The 13,872-nt window shown below is 38.3% G+C and overlaps 3 protein-coding genes and 1 non-coding gene across 5 annotated transcripts; all 4 read right to left on the bottom strand.

Moving 5' to 3' along the window:
- Nucleotides 1–103: 103 nt before the first annotated feature.
- On the bottom strand, nt 104–6,466 carry LOC110761590 (uncharacterized). The gene is made up of 10 exons (XM_088244334.1): nt 6,355–6,466; nt 5,612–6,238; nt 4,707–5,114; nt 4,424–4,583; nt 4,102–4,343; nt 2,699–3,630; nt 2,276–2,619; nt 1,657–1,920; nt 1,367–1,572; nt 104–1,032 (listed from the first exon to the last, which is right to left on the bottom strand). The coding sequence occupies exons 2-10, from the start codon at nt 5,873–5,875 to the stop codon at nt 325–327; spliced, it is 3,528 nt and encodes a 1,175-aa protein (XP_088100460.1). The 5' UTR covers nt 5,876–6,238; nt 6,355–6,466; the 3' UTR covers nt 104–324.
- Nucleotides 6,467–6,516: 50 nt separating this feature from the next.
- On the bottom strand, nt 6,517–7,884 carry LOC148293294 (uncharacterized). The gene is made up of 3 exons (XM_088244333.1): nt 7,442–7,884; nt 7,208–7,261; nt 6,517–6,862 (listed from the first exon to the last, which is right to left on the bottom strand). Exons 1-3 carry the CDS (start codon nt 7,751–7,753, stop codon nt 6,629–6,631), a joined length of 600 nt encoding a protein of 199 aa, XP_088100459.1. The 5' UTR covers nt 7,754–7,884; the 3' UTR covers nt 6,517–6,628.
- Nucleotides 7,314–7,387, bottom strand: TRNAN-GUU (transfer RNA asparagine (anticodon GUU)). The gene has a single exon. It is a non-coding gene; the product is annotated as a tRNA-Asn (tRNA).
- A 504-nt stretch (nt 7,885–8,388) lies between the features above and the next one.
- Nucleotides 8,389–13,472, bottom strand: SNX1 (sorting nexin 1). 2 transcript variants are annotated; one of them, XM_021963956.2, is made up of 11 exons: nt 13,193–13,472; nt 12,922–13,053; nt 12,094–12,229; nt 11,386–11,519; nt 11,113–11,187; nt 10,325–10,484; nt 10,066–10,199; nt 9,829–9,897; nt 9,366–9,445; nt 8,996–9,056; nt 8,389–8,915 (listed from the first exon to the last, which is right to left on the bottom strand). In XM_021963956.2, the coding sequence occupies exons 1-11, from the start codon at nt 13,202–13,204 to the stop codon at nt 8,706–8,708; spliced, it is 1,203 nt and encodes a 400-aa protein (XP_021819648.1). In that variant the 5' UTR covers nt 13,205–13,472; the 3' UTR covers nt 8,389–8,705. The 2 variants fall into 2 exon arrangements, with proteins under 2 accessions (XP_021819648.1, XP_021819644.1); XM_021963952.2 differs by having other exon boundaries at nt 12,922–13,056; nt 13,193–13,470.
- Nucleotides 13,473–13,872: the final 400 nt, after the last annotated feature.

Below are 13,872 nucleotides of genomic sequence, written 5' to 3'. Positions count from 1 at the left end.
AGTATTAATAATATCACCTAAAGGTCCAATAGTAATAGACAAAAACTTCTCCTTACTAATAGGTCAAATAATTTTAGTTTTAATAATATGAGTCACTTTAAAATCACTGAAACTTTGTTTATTATTTATTCATTGATTTGTAATGGTTTAAGACTATGTCACCGTAGTAACATACTAACACTATTTGAACATTTTCCCAAAATGCTCAAAATGAAACTACATGACATAATGGAGTATGGGGCCTGGGGTTTTGACAAGGCAGTCCTTGATATTTTCCTATTTTGCAATTATACAAACAATGACTCCTTTTGGCTTGGTCTGAAATTATATAAAGAATGACACTAGCAGAGAAAGCAACATAAACAACAAAAAAACTATAACAAAAGGAGAAAACCAAGTTCCAAATTCACCCAAGCCTTCATATTGATCATCAGCTTCCCAATCCAAGGCCTCTTTTCTGCACTTCTTTCCCTTCCCTATTCTTCCTTGTTCAGCTGATCTTATATGAGATAGTATGTGAGGAAACACCTCCTTGTAAGATTCTTCTCCAATCAACAAATCTGAATGTCCGAAACCCTCCACAACTACCCTTTCATGTCTGAAGCCAGGCTGGTGCAACTTCATGTATTTATGAGCAAGGAAAGATGTGTGAGGAGTCACAAGGAGAGACCGCCCGCCGGATATGTAAAGTGTTGGGAGTGCCATTCTTTCTGGATGGATCATATATGAGTTGCTGCCACTGCTGTCTACTATAAAACCAGAGTTGCATATCTTTCTGAGGTGGGGAAATGCTGCCATAGGAAGCCTTGTTGAGCTTTGCTTGTTCAACCACTGGTGCATGGTGGGGCTTATGTTTTTGTGCCAGAATGTGTTTCCAAATATGCCAGAAAACACTTCGCATTCATTGCAGGTGCATTTCTCATACCGGGGTATGAAGCAGGCTATAAGTTTCAGGAGGCTGTGGCGTGAGCTGACCGATGATGTTTCCAACAGAGGAAGTATCTTGTTATTTCCAAGTATGAACATTGATATCTGCATAAATAAAAAATTTAAGGTTCAAGCATGAAAGAATAATAGAGGCATCTTTAGGTCACTCAATTGCGGCTCTCATATATTATGAACTCTATGTCTCCTTAGTATTTACGAAAACTATGTATGATTATTAAATTGCTACAACTTTAAACCATATAATCTATTTAAGCATTTTGCCATTATTTGAGAGCGCTTCTTTTTTCTTTTTCTTTTTTTTTTCCTTCCCTGGTTAAAAAAGTATCCTGCTAATTTTCCCACATCTTCATTGCTATTGTTTTACTGTGTTCTTTTTTTTTCTTTGAGAGAGAGAGAGAGAGAGAGAGAGAGAGCTCACTGGCATCAGAGGAAGCCACATTTTGACTGTGGACAAAGCACTAAGCTTGAAGAACATTGAAGAGTTGGTGCAAGAAAGAGAAGCTATACGGGTTGCAGAGACATGACCTCCCATGACAGCTATGTGTAGGGCTAAGCCTCCAACGCAGTGCGCAACTACATGCACCTTTACACATGGTCCATGCAACTCCATGATCTTATTAATTGCTGCAGAAGTAGTAAAGCAAGAAAATGCTTAATGAAATACAATACGATCAGTAAGAGTTAGAGTAGGTGTTAATGATTTTTTACCAGCAGGGATATCAAATCTTCCAACATCTTCAATCGTAAAACTGGTCGAAGGATTCAGAGGGTGTAATCTTGATTGCAACAGCCATGTTTCATGCCCTTCTTCAAGTAAGGTTCTGATCAAGTCATTTGGCTCCGTTGGCAACCAGTAACTCTCAGTAGAATATCCATTAAGAAGGAGAACTGGAGTTTGTTGTTCATCTCCTTTAAGTTGTGACAAAACATGGTGGCGCTTCCATTGTCTGCAACTGATATTGAATCCATCTTCTGCATCATATATGGGACATGAAATTAGGAACTCAAGTAGCAGCAAGAATATAAGGGACAAGAAGCAGCACGTTCTGCACCATCAGATTGAATTCCAAGGTTAAGCCAGATCATCAATCCAAGTATATCACCTGAAGTGTTCAGCATCTTTTATTCCAGTCTTCACCAAAGAAGGTTTGCATTGAAAATCCAAAGTTTTGACTCGATGCTATTTTGTAGATTATGAAGAATTTTTTTAGGTTTGTATTTTAAAGCAAATGATCATTGATGCATAGATTCTTGAATGGCAACATATTAAGTTATAAATAGGTTTGAATTTACAGGCCTGTAAACAATGAACTCAACTTTTTGCTACCTGTTTTTATTTCATGGAGAGTACCACTTGGATAAGATTTATGTAGACAGTAGGACAGATTTAAATCCTTGGGATTCCCTCGCGGTATCTGCAATATATAGGTTCTTAAGAGAGCCCCTGAGAGGAGGCATATGAACCTTCCCTTCTTGTTTCCTTCAAGGCTTATGAAGCTCTTAAGAAGCTCCTTCATGGAAATATTAAGCTCCCCTTTCAAAATCACCTTCTCATCCCTTGAGTTTTTCTCTGCAACTTTTACAAATGTCACATGTAGTGTTGTCATCTCCCTCCAAGCATATAAGCCAAAGAGATAAGGATTCATTATCTTTCTTCCCTCAAGAATATACCTGCACCAAAATTGGTAATATTTTAATTGTGACAAAAGAAAACAAATGAAAAGCTATCAAATTTTCAAGTTTCATATACCTTGAACCAGTAGAAGCCCCAAGAAGAAGATTATAATGCATATAGTGTGTGTAAGGAGTTCTGCAATCTACTTCACACAAATTTACGTCCCCATCTATGACGTGTAATTCATCCTTCTCAAAGGCTCTAAATTCCACATGCCCTCCCACTTTCCCTCTTAGAAGAGGATGGGATTCTCCAGTACCAGACTTCTGTTCATCAGAGTGGTCCCCAGTGTTCATCTTCATTCTGAGATAAGCTGTGCAGGGCATACCCCCAACATAACCTCTAATGGTTTCTTTAATCAAGACCTCTGATCTCTGACCAGCAATTATAGTCTTATCAGTGAAGGAATCTGGACCTTGGTTAGCAGTTTTGAGAACACATTCAAGCCCTTTTCTCCTCTTGTTCTTGAGAACATCCTGCACAAGTTGCTTACTTATGTGCTCAGCTGCAGTGGCAATAGTAAGAGATGGATTTATTCCAACAGAACATGGGATCAAAGAAGCATCGCACACATAGAGGCCTGGATGTACTGTGGTCGAATCCTCTGCGTCAAAAACCTGCCCATTGGGGTTGCAAACACCATGTGAAGGTTCTGATGATGCATTGCACCCGCCTAAAAGATGAACCGATGTGCTTCGATATTTTGACATAAAGAGAATTCCTCCTAATTTCTTAGTGATCTTTTGAAAAGCTTTAATTTTTCGAGGGAGAAGGGGATCATGAGCTGGGATAAAGCAGATTTTGTTTGTGCCCTTTTCTAACATGATCTTACCATCACTTTCATCATATCCTAATCCTATAAGAACCATTGCTTGGCTTGCTTTGAAACTCATGATATGTTTTATCTTGTCTATAATCCCATGAAAGAACCAGTATCCAGCAGGCCATCCATATGTTGTAATTCCTTTAAACAGCAGGTACGGATAAGCTGTAGGAAGCACAGCACTCTGTGACAGAGGAAACTACGTAAGAGGTGGTTGTATCCATCTTACAAAAGAGAATTTTCATTTGCAGAAGTTCAGATTAATATTTATATATGCATGCATAATTCATAGTTCATATATATAATAATTCACTGGTTTTTGTGCAAAAACCAGATCAGCAGCTACTTAATAATTATCTTCATTCTTGAACATATCAGGCACCTCGACTTTAAGGCCGTCAACGGGGTATGTATTATGGTACATCACAATCACACCAGCTGTACTAAGTTGTGAGGTTAACTATAACTAACTCCAACACTACAGAAATTTTGGCCGTATCTGGTAAGCCATGTAAACTCAATCTAGATTTTCCACCAGATAATTATATGATACAACGTTGATTTCCATTGCAAATTAAAAGTAATTGGAACCAAGCCATAAATTGCAATGAATGGAAAAAACTAAAGTCAATTAAGTGTAAAGAAGTCTCTGAACCTGGATTGTAAAACCCAGTGAAGAAGTGTAACATGAAGAGATGGATGGCCCTGGCCTTTCTTGAAATGGCATGTTAAACACTTTCTTTCTGTCTAATCCGTAGCCATTCAGTGGTGCAGGGCTCCCAGCAAGATAAGCCACGGTATTCCCGTTACAGCTGAATCCAGATCCGAGTGCTTCTGAAAGTTTTAGTCCTCTCATTTGTGACTGGAAGAGTATCTTAGTTGTGCCAAAAACTCCAGCTGATCAAACCAAGTCTAGAAATTGTTAGAATCTCTGTGATCAAAATTTCCAGAAGATACCTACTTTGACTGTTTCTTACCTGATAGAATTACAAAATCAGAGGTGATATAGTCAATCTCATTGAAGTAAACAAGCCATCTTCTATTTTTTCTTCCAACTTTTCCTTCATATTGGAAGCTTTCATGCAGGTTTCTAACCACATACTGCACTTGGCATTCTGTTTTAACAACGCATCCTGCCTGCTTCACAAGAAACACTGGTTTTAGTGGAGAGGGTGACCTAAAAACTTAAACAAAAACGTCTCTTACATCCTAATGGATATTATTATTTCCTCCACATATATAGTATAGCATAAGACATGCCTGGATTGCGGAACGTAGATAATTTTTATCGGTAGAACTTTTGGCATTATAAGGACATCCAGAAAGACAGTTTCCACAGGCTAAGCAGGTACCCATTGCATCGGCTAGTGGTTCTTCAGGGTCAAAATTCACACTTAGCTTCACCGAAGTATCAAAAGTTTCTCCAATCTCTCCATTAGAAACTTCTTCCATAACTTTCGCAATAGGAAATTTGACAGGAATACTCTGTGCTTTCAGCATGGCTGCAGCAGAAGCCTCACAGTTATCCCAATTTCTTTCCCATTCCTTTGGCCACTTTGGATGCCGTCTCGCACGAACTGGTGTTGGAACCATAACTCCTGCATTTACTAGTGAACCTCCACCAAGCCCACAGGCAACTGCTGCTAGAGAATCATTTTGCTCATATACCTACACTTTCATCATAATAGATGCATTTTAAGTAATCACATAGGTTTTAACTTCCATGCGACAGAGTTAGAATCTTTTCCAGATGACCTGCCTAAGGTCATATAAATTGATTTTAAAAAATCCACTCAAAATGTCTGGCGATATTATTCCCTTATAAGATCCAGTAATCACTGAATATGAGTTGTTCATGGTGTTTGACAGCTCCCAAATCCCAAAACAAAACACTATAGTCACGTTGTATTTACGTTTAATATATGAGTTGCAAGGTGCAAGGTTTTGGGAAAACTGTATATGTTTCTAAGTTGTAGTAAAAACATCTGTATATACACAATAGTAAGCAAGTAACATCAGAAATTAAAGGAAATAAAGACCCCATGACTAGTGGGATATAAATTGAACAAAGGAAGGACAATATACCGTGGAGATATTGCCCGAGCTGCACTCTCTAACATAATGAGATAACAGCATGAAAAAGAAACAGAGGAAGAGAGAATAACCTGGAACAAAGCATCTTTTGGTCCAAAGCTAATGCCTAGGTTCTGGTTCTCCATCCTCATAGCAGACAAGATTTTGGAGCTATCAGTTGGAAAGTCCTTAGATTCCCATCTCCGGCCTTTCTCAATTAGACATACATTTACGCCTGCCATAGACAACCGACAAGCAGCAATAGAACCACCATAGCCAGACCCCACAACAACTGCGTCGTAACCCTCTTCGTGTCCATCATCAAAAAATCCTTCTTTTGTTGCTTGTTTCTCCATTTTCTTTTAAGTCTCAAATCAAGAAGTCAGGGAAATTTCTTATTTACGGTCAAAGTCTTACAAAGGGTGGAAGGGAAGTAATGGAGTACCAAACGACAGTCTGAGAGATTTAGTCTCAGATTCAAGATACCTTATAGCTGAGTATACTGCCAACATGGAAAGTACTGGATATAAAATTTTGTTTCTTAGTGCCCTTTTTTAATAGGTGTAATAGCAACTTCAACTTCCTTTTTTTTAGCTTTGAAGATTACAACGTCCTTTTTTTTTTAGCTTTGAAGAAACCAATGAGTTTAGTTAAGACAAAGTTGAGAGAATGATTACCTAGTAATAAGCTCCTAGACAATATCATCCCAATGCCTTGGCCTGTCAAACATATAACATCCAAGAAACAGCAAATATAATGTAGTCTAGCAGCACAAAGGACATAAATCAGAACAATATAATGTAGTTTAGTGTTGTGTCTGCACGTTAAAAAGCACCTTAATGGTGTTTCTGGACAATCCCAGTCCTTTTTTGCATTGAATGTTGCAGAAGCAGACACAGTTGTTAAAACTTAAGAGGGTTGCTTGGAGTTCACAAACATGTTCGCACATTCGGTCACGACAGCACAAAAATGTACAAGCAACAAGAACCATTATCTGTTTGCTGAAACCAAACTTTCACTGAGACCAAATTTATTTGGACTTAAGAAAAGTACAAATATTTGAATTACATAAGAAAGCGCATATAATCACAAATATATGGCAAACTTGTTTACACTCTAGCGATTTCAACCGACTTCTGAAGAGCCTGCATAAGACTTCTCATGATTCTTGGCTCACCAGGAGGCGTCTTATCCTTCAAGCGTCCATTTCTCACAGCTCGGAAAATGGGCCCAGAATCAGCATCTGCTGGAAAAACCAAGCAATCTATGTACACAAGGACCTCGGTCTCCCCGTCCCCAATTGTAATAAAACCCAATCTAGTCCCACCTGCAATTTTGTCCACCTGTTCCATTGCAATGCCCACAAGATTATTCAATCCATTACATTTTGCAAGGAGGCTGAGATATGTCACAACCCAAAGAAGCGCATGCCATTAGCAACATGTTTGTGTTGTCCAATGTGTCCATGCAATTAGCAACAAAAATATTAATGCAAACACCCAACATATGTCACAACCCAAAGACAAAAGGATTAGTCAATAATTAGACTCAGATTGACCCAGTAGTTCACCGATGTTGGACTCAACAAGCTATCACAGTCTAGGGTGTTACAACATAGCTAAGAGACCATAAATTTAAAATGAAAATGAAAATGAAAGAAAAGAACTGAATTGTTGAGTAATGTGTACCTTTAAAGGCGAAGGGAGAGGCAAGTTAGCTCCTTGGGCGAGACTATTAGCCCACTGTTAAACAAAACACAGCATCTTTTACTTTCAACAAAAATATGAAAAAAAGCGCTAGAAGGAGGGTTCGAACCTCCGACCTTGTGGTTAACAGCCACACGCTCTAACCAGCTGAGCTATTCCAGCTTTGATGACAGAGTATACGCTTTAAATGATAAGTACATAACACAAAAATAGTACCTGGAAGAGCAAGATCTGGAATCTGGGAACGTCGGTATCTGAGGGCAATTTCATGGTCCCAAGCAAGACGCCATCTTCAGCGTCGTCGGAAGGGACGAGGCTGTTTCTTTCCTCATACGACGCCCTGGCCGGTGTCGTTTGATTTGGGCGGAGGCAGTGGCCGGAGTGTAAATTTAGCTTGGGGAAGAAGCCGTGGCTGGTGGTGGTGGTGGAAGCTGCCAGTGAGAGAGGGGGAGAGAATGGCACGTGGGAATTGAGACGTGCGGAGTGGAAAGGGAGTGACCTCGCTCCCATAGTCACAGCATTGGCCATGGCTAGTTGAACTGAAGGTAAGTAAATGAAGAGTTTTTTTTGTAAGAATTCAGAGGTAGGTGGGATAGGAGGAAGAAACGAGGAAGGAAGGAGAATGAATTTTACAGGATATGCTGCTTTGCTTTCTTTTCGTCTTCTTTTCCGAGGCGGGAAGGGAATGGTTGGCGAGAAGCGCTTCATACATTTTCCAATCAGTTCATGCCACGTCAGCAAGAACCACGTTTTTTTTCCAACTCTGGTTTTTGTTTTTATTTTTTTTTATTTTTTATCATACAATAATTAATCGAATCTTTAACATATCTTAATTTCAATTACCTGCCCTAACCATTCTTCTCCAATACCATTTTACAATTTATGTGCCACGCCCGAGAGCAATTTCTGACCATTGATTTATGTATAGGCCCCCACTCCATTAACGGTATAAAAATAGCCCATGTATGTACAATCAACGTTAACAATGATTTGATACTTGACACCTTGCATTTCTACCGTAGATTAGATTAATTTAGAGTTGTTTAGATTATCTTCAAAAACACACACAATATTTAATTAAAAAATCAAATACATCCCACATAATAGATTTTTCTTTAAAAACATCCTCAAACACGCCCTAAGTAACGAGATTTCAATTTCAATGGTCAACTCAGGGAGAATTCAACATTTCAAAGTACAGTAAAATGTGAAAATAAGTCCAATGTGTGAGGTACACATGAAAATCTATTAGTGGTTTGCTCTGCAAATGACAAAGCAGATAGTAAAGCTTTTCAATTAGCTCTGAATTTGTACAGGTAATAAGTTAAAATGGATTTAAACAAATTTGTAAACCACAACTCGTACAACACCAGAAGAGCAGAACAAACTCCTGAAGGTCGACAGTTTTTACAAAGCAAGAGCTGCCCTGCCATCTCTACGAACCAAGTGAAGTGTACTGCTCGTGTTTGAAATTCATTAGCTATGCAGAGGAACAAGTTTCAAGCTTGGGGAGGAGACTTCGCCAAGCATCTGCAATACTATTTGCCAGACGTGCCTGTCCTTTGGCAAATTCGTGGAAAGCAATCCCCATGTCTATTGTTTTTTGTTCCTGAAAACGGACGATCTCTTCGTTCATCAGTCGCACCATTGTTTCAAATCTTCTACTCACTTCTTCACCCTCAGCCTTCAACTGCATCACAAAACCAATTCTAGTCAAATAATGAAGATCCCTAATGTGTACACCATATACGATTGCATCAGCTGACTTGCCTCCTTGTACTCGTGCTCTGCTTCTCCAACCCTGTCTGATCGTGTTAGCATGAGTTTTTCACTGCAAACCAATTGACAAAAAGGGATTAAACCAATCATCAGACCAACAAACAGTTACAGAAAAGAAAGAGCACCATGATCTCTAAATCAACATGGTGAGTGAAATCCAACTCTAGTTGAATCAATTGGTTGTCATCTACAATTTTTTTGCAATTTTTAATCCTTAATCATTTCTTTGTTTACTGAAAAAACTAGAAGAGGCCAGCCATTTTTAATACTGGCTACTTGTCTATGCTTTCGATTTACAAGTGGCCAGCCTAACAGCATATTCAGACAAGCAGAGAAACACAATAGTTGGCCAGATGCATACAGATTTATCTCCTTCAACTTAATTGTTTCAGCAAGTTCACACTGTTGCCTGAAGGCATTTGCTCTCTCAGCTATCGTGGCCTGTTTCAACACACAAAAGCAGAAGGATCAGCAGCTTCTATGACAAATGAAGATTATCCAGAAGGCCAAAATAGGTTGGGAAATAAAATTTTCTACAAATAATTCATAGCCACTTCTTAACTTTTCCAGGATCAGCTTTTATGACATATAAAGATTATCCGGAATGGGAGGGAACAAATTCTACAAGTACAGTGCCGAATGGGCAGGAATAAAATTCTACCAATAATTTGTAACCATGAATTAGATTTTCCCACAGGAACAAATATTGAGGATCAAAATTTAAGCATAACCATACATCTGCAGCATTATCTAATGGGGAAAGAGAAAAATGCAATGAGAGATGATATATTCTGAACACATTAATCAAGTCAAACTGCACTCACCTTAATAGATTGCACAGCGCGAAAATAATCTTTCAAGGGTTCTTCAAAACTCATTAAGAGTTGGTGAGCCTACAAAGAAATACAAGAACAGTAATACTACAATATAACATGATAAGCTCTTAAATAAAATAAAATGCACAACAATATTCAACACCAGGCATATACACAGAGAGGCAACCTCAACAAAATGTACACACTGGAACACTAATTTATGCTGCGTTCTCAATTGAAGCCTACCTCCTTTTGCAGTCTGATTGATAATGCCTCTGACTTTGCCCCAAGCTCAGTGAAAGCCTTTCCAAGAGCATTACCTTCACAAGCTCCAAGGAGCTTGGCTGCTTTCCCGAAATCTGAGAGAGACTGTCCAAGCTCTGCATAAACATAGTTAAAAACAATCAAATTTTATCCTATACACACGTGCTAATTAAGAATAAAGAAGTGAGCACCTGATATAGAAATAATAACTACTATAAAGTTAAGCCTTCATCATTATTACCTCTGTGCCTCTTTACAAGACGGTATGCATGCTTCTGGGCTTCAGCCAAGTGGTTTTCAAGCTCAAAGATGTAGTGTTTCAACTTCTCATATTCTGGATTTGACTCTTCCACTGGCTTTTCCTTTCCAAGAACAACATCGCTCACTTTAGATTGTACATCCTGTCAAACATGCAGGTGCTGTTATTGCTCAATCAGATCATCACTCCAAAAGGAAAGTGTACTAGTTTAAGTGGCCTATTCAGTCCAACAGAGATCATAAATGCACAAGGAATGAATTGTGCAGTGGATAAAGGACTGCTCCTTTTGATTCACTTGACAACAGGCTTAGCAAATTTAAAAAATTTAAAAAATTGAAAGAATTTGAAAGAATTGGATTTATCATCAAGCAGAACTGACTTTACAGAATCCAAATAATGCTCTCAGATGGCTAAAGTGTTATGTTGCATTCAAGACAGAGGTTGCGAGGAGATCTCTTCTTCAAATGTTCCACAACAGATAAATGTTCTGTTTTTCTATTTGGCTACACAATCTCTATAACATAGGTCATAAATATGACAGTGACAATTTTCTACAGATTTTCAGTACTTGAATCAGAAAATTAACCTTACAATGTGCCCAGGTTACTTGTCTAAATTTATTGAAAATGAGAAGTACCGGCTAGAGAATTATGCAAAATAAGAAGAAGTTACAGAATGTTCCTTAATAGCTCATGAAATGCTTTTCTTTTTTTAATGAATAGCTCATGCAAACTGTTCATCTTCGGAACATTGTGCAGAGTCTATGTTACCTTGAAGATTTGCATCAAATCTGCCGGCTTCTTCTTAAAGATACCAGTCTCATGAAACCTTAATCTCTCCATTGTCTGAACAAGTTACAGAAACATGTCAAATACTCTGAAGCCTTTGCACATTATACAATATAAATTCTTATTAGAGGTATGTGTTTGTGCGTGCACAACAAGGAATCAGTTCAGCTATTTTTCAGATGTCCAACACAGGTGACCTATTGACTTTCATAGTAGTGAACTGTGTAACTCAAGGCATCAGTTTAGAAACATCACCTCTTCATCTGCCTGCAAGAAGGTTCTCAGATCCTCACTTTGCTGAAGCTCATGATGTGAAGCTATTCGATTAACAAATACATCCAATGCTTGACGCCTCATCTCAATGAATTCAGCACTGAAACGGAACTTTTCTGCATTAGAAAGACTGAAGTTAGTCCTGTTATATTTAAAATGATTCCAACATAATCTTACTAAAACTTCATTAATCACATTTTACAAAGACTAGGAAAACCATCAATGCATGATCCTTACATAAACCCAAAATAATATGTTCATGTAGCCAACTAGAAAAATGCACAAAGCACCTTGCATGCAATAGGGTTGGGCAGAAGTGTCCTGCTGGAATTCAACTTCTCGCCTCTAAGCCCTTCTTTAGAATACACAATAAACGGATTTGTGTAAAAGAGTGAAAAAGGGTAACCTTTTTAGGTGCCTAATCACTCCAAGCATTTCACTGGTTACAAACCTACAAACAAAAATTCCCACAGGGTGGGGTAACCACCTACGCACTACCACAATGCCTTGACTGGCAATTTCAAACACTAACCAAGTTTTATCCAACTGGGTATGTCAAGCTGTACCATGATGAAGCAAGCAAAATAATTTAGGGGCAGAAAACAATTATGCTCACGGAAATGTAAACATGGCATTTTCTACTTAGTACACCAAGGAATCCTAAGAAAGTGGGTAGAGCGATGTTGTTACCTACAGCACTCTTTTCAGGGAGAGGAGGAATAAAAACTCCTTTGTATTTTTCAAAAAGACGGTCACGTAGCCAAACAAAATCACTGTACCGTCTAATAACAATCTTCTCCGGCCCTTGGTACTCGGGAAAATTTGTCTGCCAAAGCAAAAGTATTCATTAAAAAAGTAATACAAACATAACAGAGATGTCAAAACTCAAGAATATAATCAAGCCTATAAGATTACATCAACAATAGTCACAAAAATAAGATTTTAAGAGCCCGCTTAGAGATTGCAAGCTCAGCCCAAGTCACCAAGCATGTTATTCACAGCATGCTCAACCTCAAAAGATCCATAATAAAAACATAGTTCATTTGCACGCATTTGATAACAAGAATAACTGATTAATGCAACATTGTCCCCAATCCAATCAATAATCAATCTTTCCATCATTAATAAACCAACACTAGACCCAAGTCTTCTGCCAAAACATACGTACAAAACCATTATCCAGAGTCTTGTTAGCTTGTTTCATCTTAGTTAGCAAGGAAATGCTATGGCACATAAAGCTTGAATAATTTTCAATTTTCAGTGCATGTTAAGACCTAATCTAGCATTAACTGAATTGATCATTCGTAATTTTCTTCAACAATCTCATCAACCCATTTCCCTATATCACAAGGTGTGAACTTTTGTCATCCCTAACTGTGAGCTATCAATCAACCATGCAACTATTGTTAATTACGCAATGAACCCCCTCACAGAAACACATCCTGCAATAAACCCTAACCCTGATCAAATTAAGTCTACGACTAACAGCACAAATAGAAAATGAAAATCACGGAATACCTTGGTGATTACACGATAGGAGATATAGGCCTGGACGCCATTGCCCAATTTCACAGGATCAGTCACTGAGACTGACAGGTACGGCTGCGAGGATGGAGATCTAGGGCTCTGCGACGACCCCGATACACTTCTCTGCTGCTCCATACCACACAATCAAGAAGAAGGCAAGTGGAAAATCCAAATTAGGAAACAAATCAACAAAATTAAGACCCAATTGTACAATTTGGGGATAGAAGAAGAGGAAAGAGAGCAGGGGCAAATTTGTAATTACCGTGGTGAGCATCGCGGGTTTGGGGGAGGTGGAGTCAATGAAGAAGATGGAACGAGACGAGCCTCTGCGAGATTTCAATCGGAGAGTCAAACAGAGCGAAAGGGTGGAACTCTGGAACTGGAGCTGCAATTGAAGGCAGGTGTATCTTACTAAAATGCGCCGGGTGTGCGCAGTGCTCTGTTCCGGTGGTCCATCAGTCGACACCAGGAAGGAAATGACTTGGGATATCTTGGTGCGTAAGTGAGTAAGACCAAAGTATTGTATTTTTTATTTTACTTTTTCTTTTGGCCTGTGTGTTGAATATTGGTAAGAACCTATTAAGTTTCTCAAGTTTCGTAACTTTGATTTATAAGCTTAGAAGGAACAAACATTTTCAACCAAATCAAACCCAACTGCAAAAATTAACCTTTCATTTAGTTGTATTTGTGTCTCATTAATTGGAGTAGATTTCATGTTCAACTTACATAATTGAAGAGGACGATATATATATTGTGATGAGTTCAATACCTAGTTATGGTGTAGTTTTATTATAGATGTATTGGCCCGTTCTAAAAGTATTTTATAAATATCCGACATGGTGGTAGATTGGTCTTTATTTACTTTTTTGTGTTGCAATTTTTTGACTAGTAATAAAATGCATAAATTTTTTATGAGTTTGTCTCGTGTTTGTAGTCACTACT

The sequence above is a fragment of the Prunus avium genome, chromosome 7 (assembly GCF_965620075.1).
Source record: "Prunus avium chromosome 7, drPruAviu1.hap1.1, whole genome shotgun sequence".
NCBI classification, from domain to species: domain Eukaryota; kingdom Viridiplantae; phylum Streptophyta; class Magnoliopsida; order Rosales; family Rosaceae; genus Prunus; species Prunus avium.
The sequence above is the reverse complement of the archived record's forward strand: the minus strand, read 5'-3'. Positions and strand labels throughout refer to the sequence as shown.

Excerpts from the sequence above, each read along its gene's own strand:
- LOC110761590 (XM_088244334.1), bottom strand. The coding sequence starts at position 5,875 with ATGGAGAAACAAGCAACAAAAGAAGGATTTTTTGATGATGGACACGAA. Across the intron at positions 3,631-4,101 it reads CACTGGGTTTTACAATCCAG|AGTGCTGTGCTTCCTACAGC; the intron begins GTTCAGAGACTT and ends CCTCTGTCACAG. Across the intron at positions 1,033-1,366 it reads TGTGGCTTCCTCTGATGCCA|ATATCAATGTTCATACTTGG; the intron begins GTGAGCTCTCTC and ends TTATTTATGCAG.
- LOC148293294 (XM_088244333.1), bottom strand. The coding sequence starts at position 7,753 with ATGGCCAATGCTGTGACTATGGGAGCGAGGTCACTCCCTTTCCACTCC. Across the intron at positions 7,262-7,441 it reads TCCAGATCTTGCTCTTCCAG|TGGGCTAATAGTCTCGCCCA; the intron begins GTACTATTTTTG and ends TTTGTTTAACAG. Across the intron at positions 6,863-7,207 it reads CTCTCCCTTCGCCTTTAAAG|GTGGACAAAATTGCAGGTGG; the intron begins GTACACATTACT and ends GCAATGGAACAG.
- SNX1 (XM_021963952.2), bottom strand. Across the intron at positions 12,230-12,921 it reads CCTATCGTGTAATCACCAAG|ACAAATTTTCCCGAGTACCA; the intron begins GTATTCCGTGAT and ends TTGCTTTGGCAG. Across the intron at positions 10,485-11,112 it reads ATTTGATGCAAATCTTCAAG|GATGTACAATCTAAAGTGAG; the intron begins GTAACATAGACT and ends CATGTTTGACAG.